Source organism: Pituophis catenifer, unplaced genomic scaffold, assembly GCF_029215685.1.
Source record: "Pituophis catenifer annectens isolate HBS135680 unplaced genomic scaffold, rPitCat1.0.hap2 SCAF_3, whole genome shotgun sequence".
NCBI lineage: Eukaryota > Metazoa > Chordata > Lepidosauria > Squamata > Colubridae > Pituophis > Pituophis catenifer.
Genome location: NW_027256883.1, coordinates 25,390,738 through 25,399,401, shown reverse-complemented (window position 1 = coordinate 25,399,401; position 8,664 = coordinate 25,390,738). Strand labels below are relative to the sequence as shown.

Genomic DNA, 8,664 nt, shown 5'->3' with positions numbered 1-8,664 from the left:
ACGAAAAATTTATTGTGCTGCTCATCTGTCTCTTAGTGTGGCAGCCTAGAGTCTATCTATCAGGTCAAATACAGAGCAGAACAGAATAACGGAATTGGAAGGGACCTTGGAGGATACATTTTTGTGCTGCTCCATGAATAGAAGAAATTGATTAGGTTGTCCAGTTGTGTTTTGAATGTAGAATAATATAATAAGAGCGCAGATATATATTTACAAAAAACAGAAGTCATTTGCTTAAATACATATTTTAAAAAGGCAAGCTGCTCCTCCTTGACCAAGGAAACTAATAATATAATTGAAAACCAGTTATTATGGCTGATGTACACTTATTTTAGGAATCTTTCAGTAGTTCTTCATCTACTTTAAGTCTATCCATATGCTCCTCAAAAATTGTGATCTTGATTCTCTTTTCCAAAATTGATTGATTGTCCCGCTCCATCACTTATCAGGTATGTTTTATGAATACTGTACTTTTATTTGTGGAACAACAATTAATGGAGTCATTTTGCCTGTAGAGAGAATCTGTAATATGCACACAGCATTTTGGTTAAAACTATCAGGTTGTCAACAATAAATTTCTAGCTTATAGTTCGAAGAATGTTCTGACTTCTGAATAGGTTAGTAAAATACGACCTCTAGTGGACAGTGGATGACAAGTATGCTAAATCTCATGAGAAGCTCCTTTTGTGGAACTCCTAGCAATCTCTCACCAAACCTCAGGTGAGAAAGGCTGGTGATCTAGGGAATGGTTGGGCCACTGGATAAAGAAGTATGCATCTTTACTACAGAAAGTTATATACTAGTAGAAGAGAATATTGTGGCTCAGGGTTGAACTGTGAAGTCCTTAATGCTGTATGAGCTTGATTGTTTCCTAATGTGAACTGATGATGTTACCTAGTTTGGTAATGAAACATCTGCAGGGAAATAACGAAGCTCGGAGAGCACCCAGGACCCCACATTCTATATTGAAATTTATGTTTTCAGGAAGAAACTGTAAGGAGTATTTTACTAATTAATATTTCTGAATGTGTGAGCCTATGGCCGTGATGGCGAACCTATGGCACGCGTGCCACAGGTGGCACGCGGAGCCATATTAGTGGGCACGCCAGCTCAGCTCTGGGGCACATGCACATGCCGGCCAGCTGATTTTCGGGCTTCCTGGGCCCACCAGAAGTAGGGAAACAGGCTGTTTCCTGCCTCTGGAGGGCCGGGGGGGGGGCGGGGAAGGCCCGTTCTTCTTTCTTACCTGGTTCCAGATCCTCTCTATTTATCTGGGAAGGGTGAAAACGGCCTTTCCCACTCCCTCGGAGGCCTGAAAAGCCCCATTTCCCAACTCCCAGTGGAACAGGAAGTGATGTTTTTTGCTGTCCCCAGCCTCCAGAGACTCATAGAGAGGCTCCTAGAGAGGCTCTGGAGGCTGGGGACAGCAAAAAATGTCACTACCTGTTCCACCGGGAGTTGGGAAATGGGGCTTTTCAGACCTTTGGAGGGCCTTCAAGGGAGTGGGAAAGGCTGCTTTTGCCCTTCCCAGATAAATAAATAGAGAGGATCTGGAACCAGGTAAGAAAGAAAAACAGGCCTACCAGGCCATCATGTGCCAGGAGCGGGGGGTGGGTGGGTTGCGCGCACATGCGTGTGGGCATGTGCATGCACGACCCTCCCCCACCTCCCCCTCTCCTGGCACGCGATGGCAAAAAGGTTAGCCATCACTGGCCTATGGAATACCTTCTGCCAATGTTTTGAGAAAACAAACGAATTGAAAATAAATCTTCCAGATCTTGCTGATAGAAATCCAACATTTCTTTCAAATTATATCTAAAAGTTTGCTTTTTTTTTTTTTGAAACAGTAACTCAGTCTCTACTTGAAAGAACAGAGTATTTGTTCTGCTTCCTGCCCTACCTATTGTTTAAAACAAATATTGAGAAACAAAAAATGGAAGCCAACATATTATAAAGCAAAATATCCAACTTCTGACAAAATGCCTCTGGCTTATGTATGTTCCATAGGTATTTCTAAGCACATACATCATTTAAAAAATTTAAGCAAGGATTTACATTTGGGGAAAAATAACCAATACTGTATGGAGCAGCAGTGTATTGCTGATACCTGTTGATAGCCATTTGAGTGATGACATGAATGTAGTTTCTCAATGTTTGGAGGCTTTGGGAAGCTGGATGGAGCACAACAGTCTTCAGCCTAACCCACGCAAAACTGAGTGGCTTTGAATACTTTGACTTTATGGTAATAAGGACTTTGTATTGCAAATCTTGGATGAAGTAACACTGTCTCAGACAGACTCGGTACAATCTGGGAGTCCTCCTGGACTAATGACTCCTGCTTAAAGAACAGATGGCAGCTCTGGCTAAGAAAGCCTTTGCACACCTTCAAGATTTGTGCATGTTGCACCAGTTCTTGGACTGGGAGGTCCTGCTCATTGTTACTCGTACCTTGTGACTTTCCGTGTGGACTACTACAATGCTCTCTACACGGGACTGTCATTGAAGAGCTTTCAGAGGCTTCAACTGGTGCAGAATGCAATAGCACAGGTAACAAATAATGCCAGTTGCATTGTCTTCCACTCATTTCACCCACTTAAATCCTTACCTCCAACTGGAGAAGAATGCAGTGGTGCAAATGGTTAATAGTGCTGGTTATTGATGTGTGCATACTGTACCATTGTTCCTTGAACTGCATTGGCTGCCAGTAGACTAGGTGTAGTTAAAGATGTTGGTTGTTACCTGTAAAACTCTTCACGGCATGGGGCCAGGTTATGTAAAGGATTGTCTTTCCCTGGTTGTTTCTACCTATCGTATCCCAGTCCAGCAGGTCCCATCTGCTAAGGAATGTAGGGTGGGGGTGGGGCCCCCCAGAAGACAAGACTTTCTGCTATAGTGCCTGCCTCTGGTAAATTCTCCCTCCAGAGATAGGGTAGCCCCCAGTCCTCCTGGCCTTTTGCAAGGCCCTAAAAAGCCAACTCTGTGCTTAGGCCTGGGGCCCCGAGTATGTGAGGGAACCTGCTTCCTGACTATGTGGATATTCTTGGCTGCATAATTATAATTTTTGTATATGTATTTATCATTGTCTGCTGCCTAGACACATAATGAAATAGATTTTTTAGGCCCAGTACTCTTCAACATATTCATCAATGATTTTGACTAGTGGATAGATGGGGAACTTATCAAATTTGCAGACACCAAACTAGTAGGAATAGCCAACGCTCTGGAAGATAGGCTTAAGATACAGAAGGATCTTGACAGACTTGAACATTGGGCGCTATCTAACGAAATGAAATTCAATGGTGAAAAAATTAAGGTTCTACATTTAGGCAAGAAAAACAAAATGCACAGGTACAGTATATTGTTCCTCGCTCAATAGTAGTAACTGTCAGAGGGACCTTGGAGTCCTAGTGGACAATCACTTAAATATGAGCCAGCAGCATGCTGCAGCTGCCAAAAAAGCCAACACAGTTCTAGGCTGTATAAACAGGGATAGAATCAAGATCACGTGAAGTGTTAATACCACTTTATAATGCCTTGGTGAGGCCACACTTGGAATACTGCGTCCAATTTTGGTCACCACGATGTAAAGATGTTGAGACTCTAGAAAGAGTGCAGAGAAGAGCAACAAAGATGATTAGGGGATGGGAGGCTAAAACATATGAAGAACGATTGCTGGAACTGGATATGTCTAGTCTTATGAAAAAAAGGATTAGGGGTGACATGATAGCATTGTACCGATATCTCAGGGGTTGCCACAAAGAAGAGGCAGTCAAGCTATTCTCCAAAGCACCTGAGGGTAGGACAAGAAGCAATGGGTGGAAACTAATCAAGGAGAGAAGTAACTTAGAACTATGGAGAAATTTCCTGATAGAACAATTAATCAGTGGAACAAGTTGCCTCCAGAAGTTGTAAATGCTCCAACACTGGAACTTTTTAAGGAGATTAGATAACCATTTGTCTGAAGTTGTGTAGGGTTTCCTGCCTAAGCAGGGGGTTGGACTAGAAGACCTCCAAGGTCCCTTCCAACTCTGATATTCTATTCTAGATGGCATATACATTTTAAATAAGTAAACTCTCCTTCAGTCCAGTCCTACTTTTGAAAAATGACCTGGGACAGGCTGGGTAAAGGCTGGAGCAATTTTCAAACTAGCAAAAGCTGTACAGTTCACAATGCAATTTTTGCTGCTGGCACAAATAAGTTGCACACGCAGTCAACCTACAACCATAATTGAGTTTGAAGTTACGGTTGTAAGTTGTGCTAGTTAAGCACAATCATGTGATGGTTCAATTTTATGTCTTTAGCAGCAGTTAAGAGAATGCAGTAGTCGTAGAGTGAATATGGCAGTTGTTAAATGAATGCTTTGGTTATTGTGTGAATCCATTTTAGCCAATGAGCACATTTTGCTGGAAATAGTAATAATGCTGGTTCCCATAAAAAAACATTGTAAATTAGTCACAGAACCACAGGACACTGCAAATACCAGTAGCTGTAAATGCATGCTGGTTGCCAAGCACCCAAAACTTGATCACATGACCAGGAAGGTACAGACTTAAGATCTTGAACCTGGTCATAAGTACTTTTTTGGGAGAGCACTGTAACTGACTGGTTGCTGATAAGGACTACCTACACAATCAGTAGGGTGATTGTGCTCCTTTGCATTGTTTATGCTGGCTGGCCAAGTCAAGAGTTTTAGTTGATACAAATCATAAGCTCTGCTGTCCTGTTAGGAGTCCCTAATCGTAAATTATCCATTTTCTAATGTGATTATTTGATTGTTTAATATAATCGAGTAAATGTGTGGCTTAGTTCAAAGCCTTTTCATCTTTGAGATACACCTTGGTTGATACCTGTTCAATGCTGTCTTTTGCACCTATACATTATACTTTTACCTCATTTAATATGGCTTATTTCTATTTTTTTTCTATTTCCTTTGGGTTATTTCATTCAGGATTCTGTAAACTTTTCCTTTATCCCTTCTGGTTAAGTGTTTATTAAATATACTAGGCAATATTCTATATACTAAACGTGTTTTTATATTTTTTTATTTCATTATTCTTTTGGTTTTAGAATATACCTCTATTCCTACTCCTCTAACATGCTAGGTGGAAAGGCTTTTAACCTAGGTGAAAAGCAAAACTTTCTGGTTACTTCATCACTGTGTTCATAAACTAGAATTTTCCTTTGTAGTATCATAGAATTTTTAAATATCATGAACATTATTATGTTCATATTAAATATTATGAACATTACCTGACCCATTAATGTGTGTTAACAGAGAAATTGAGACTAAAATTCAGATTTGTCCCAGTTGTGATTGTTGTTTCAAAGGTGCATCTCTGTACTTTGTCTGCAACTATTTGTTACAAAGTAACCTAAGTATCATACTTGGAACATAACATCTTAATTGAGTTTTAATAAAGTATTCCGTGAATTAAAGTGATTATCCAAGCACACACTATCAAGGTCATCTTCTGAAGCAACTGCTTGAGGTTTCTGGATGGATGGCTTTATTCCTTTGAAGCGTTTTTGTCACACTAAGATGTTTTTTAAAGTACCCTTTTTATACACTCTAAACCCCATATTCTTATATGTAGATATGGATGTTTATGGATACACCAATCCCTAGTATACTTAGTCTGACTAAGTCTCTCAATCCCAAATCAATCTGAGTACCAGAGCCAAAAACAAGGCAGATTCCCAGCAAGAAAATGGTGTCATTTACATGTCTCCCATATTCAACAAATGCAACAAACATCCCTTTTAAACTCAGTTGTTGAGGTTTAGATAGTGACTACCTCCTAAGTAACCAGGAGCAATGTTAAAAGGAATATTCACTATTAATCCCTCCAGCCAGTCAGTCCACCCATTTGAGACTGAGTGTATTTGGCTCTTTGGAATAGTGCATGTGAATGACTGAAAAAGATATCCCCTCACTTGTTCTTTGATATGGATAGTATATAGGAAGCGTTTTTTTCTCCCCTGGTTTTCCCCTCCCCATTTCACTTTGAAAATTCCAAATCCAGAAAAGAAAATGCAGCTTAGTTAATGTTTCCATTTACCTTTTTGGCATATTCATTCAAACTTGCCACAAGTTTGCTGAAATCAGTTATCAGGATTCGTATGAAATACTGAGCCAAAATTAAATCATATTATGACTTAGTATGTTTATAAGCCAGAACACAACCAATCCTGGATAAGTTAATAGTTGTAATTTAAGTTTTAACTCCTTTGCACATAACAAGCTTTCATCTAAAAGATCCTTGTTTATATCATTACATTTAAAACAAATTTAGGTTATATGTTTTGCATATAGATTACCTTCTTAAGAATCTGGCTTTTCCAGTCAAAAGCATCACATCATTGTAGTGCAAAAGCTAGGCAGTGGTTTTGCAGATCTACTGCCATTCCATGAACCTATGCTGGAATTCCTTATTCAGCCTCTTAATAACCATTGTTCAAGAAAGCTCACCAATGTTGTGATCCATGCACTACCGGTAGATATATACTTATACAAAATTATTATCCTCCTTCCGCAGGACCTCATGCCAAAATTCACTTGTTTTAACTAATTAGGGATGTTTAGATTTGAACTATTAAATGAAACTAAGGTCAGCATGTAAAATATATATTTGAGACCAATGGCAATTAAGCAATTACCACAATAGTTCAAGAGACACATAGTTGCAATAGTTTCCCTGTCTCATTACATCTACTAACCAGTTAATAAGCAGTGTTAAATGCACTGTTTGCTGCATCTGAACACTGATTATTTTCTATTATGGATGACCATATAAATACAGATAAAACCGCTCCAAAAACAATTAATTGTACTATATACAAGACAAAGTTCCATTGATTAATTTGCTATATAGAAATCATTCAGTTTTATATTTGTGTTATTCCAAAACTGATATTACAATATTGTAAACAGAAGATAGGTTTTAGCATATAAATTCAAATATATACTAAGTTCAAACCAGTTTTTATGGCAAACTGTCAAATACAATACAGACATTTCCAAGGTGACTGTACCATTTACAACAGAGTTGGTTAAACTCACAATAGTTTAAAAACTTATAGCAGAGCCATGGGCATCGTTAGAGACATTTGGGGAATTATGATATTTTTTCCCCTTTTTCCAGACTGACAGAACCCTGGCAGATATTGGATCAAAATGCTAGAAAGTGATTTGTCTTTTGCCTGAATTGGAAAACTGAATTAATTTGTAGTTTTATTTGTGCTTTAATGCTCACAGCCATGGTCAGTGATCAGGGTCACTTAGATTTAGCTGTAGAAACCATTCATGCAAGTGAAAAGCATCTCAAATGTAGTACCTGTAATTTTAGATGTTCATGCTGAAGAGAACCATTTTCTATAATGATGTTCCTCTAGCAAACAGTGCATTTTAGCTCCACTAAATTGAGGCATAAACATTCTACCCATTGGCACTAATATAAAATGCATTTACACTTGGCAGCCCATTTTGCATCACCAAATTAGATATACAAATTCCATTTTGAAATTGACTTGGTGCATTTCAAAAATAGCTACCAAGACCACTAGGTTAGTAAAATAAATTAAAATTAATCAAAGTATAGGAAGAGTCTAAGTAATAATGAGTAAAAGCTTCAATAATTTCTACATTTACTGCTGTAGTTTCTCCAAATCTAATTATATCCTATTTTCAGAATTATGGTCTTGCTTTCAAAATTCAAAAGAACAAAAACTTAATCTTAAATCAAAATTTCAGAAAGCTCCATACCTACACTCCAATTTAGTGCTATACATTTATTTTATTTTAGTCATGATTTAATGTTCTGCCAATTGAACCTAAAGTTTTTTCAATTTATCTTCCATGTTTTTGTACTTAAACTATCATTGTTGCTTAGACTTCTTCCCTGTGTTAGCTCCAGAGAACAGTAAAATCTACACAAAATTTTATTGCATTCATACAAGAGAGGGAACAACAAGGGTGAAATACAACAAATACTATGATGCAATTTTACATTTATTAAACTACAGTTCAAAGCACAAATTTACACATTCTAAATATACTAACATTGCTAACGAATTCACACTTGTTTCCCTTGATATTTCATATATCTGGGGAAAGACAACTTTACAAGACTTTCTAACAGAAATCCTTAGTATAAAAACTGTACTTGTATGTAAACTGTTTAACAGAGAACCCAAGTGATGGGTTTCCATCTCAACTAAGTCATCCATTTTGTTGCATATTTTGTTTTAACTACTGAGGGATTAAATGATCTGACATTTCGGGATGTTTATTATGTAAGCTTTACTCCCCCAGTGAATTTAGTTGTAGCTGGTTTGCCTGGTCCCAATTGATTTCAAGTTTCAATAATTCATTCAAGATTGTTCCACTTTTCCTTCACTCTGGAATGTTGTGACCAGACAAGATTATAGACGAGCAACTGCAAGGCTAAATGTAGCATTAGTGCCTGTTTAAGCTGCAATAGAAAAGCCATCTTCAGAGCTCAGCTGAATGCAAGAAGGCACAAAGCAGAAATTCTTCATCAGTGTGTCAGAGATAAATCCAGCATCTTGCATCTCACACCTGAAGTGAAAATACATAGATTCAAGAAACAACATTGCAATACAGCAGGGTAAACATTCTTATTCAAAGAAATTTTGGAATATTC

General features: G+C 38.0%; 1 protein-coding gene across 1 annotated transcript in view; it reads right to left on the bottom strand.

Moving 5' to 3' along the window:
* Positions 1–6,857: 6,857 nt before the first annotated feature.
* AZIN1 (antizyme inhibitor 1) overlaps positions 6,858–8,664 on the bottom strand; it is a 32,340-nt gene continuing 30,533 nt past the window's right edge. The window contains exon 12 of the mRNA XM_070940402.1: positions 6,858–8,579. Coding sequence (XP_070796503.1) covers positions 8,468–8,579 — 112 coding nt within the window. The 3' untranslated portion in view covers positions 6,858–8,467. The remainder of the gene's footprint in view (positions 8,580–8,664) is intronic.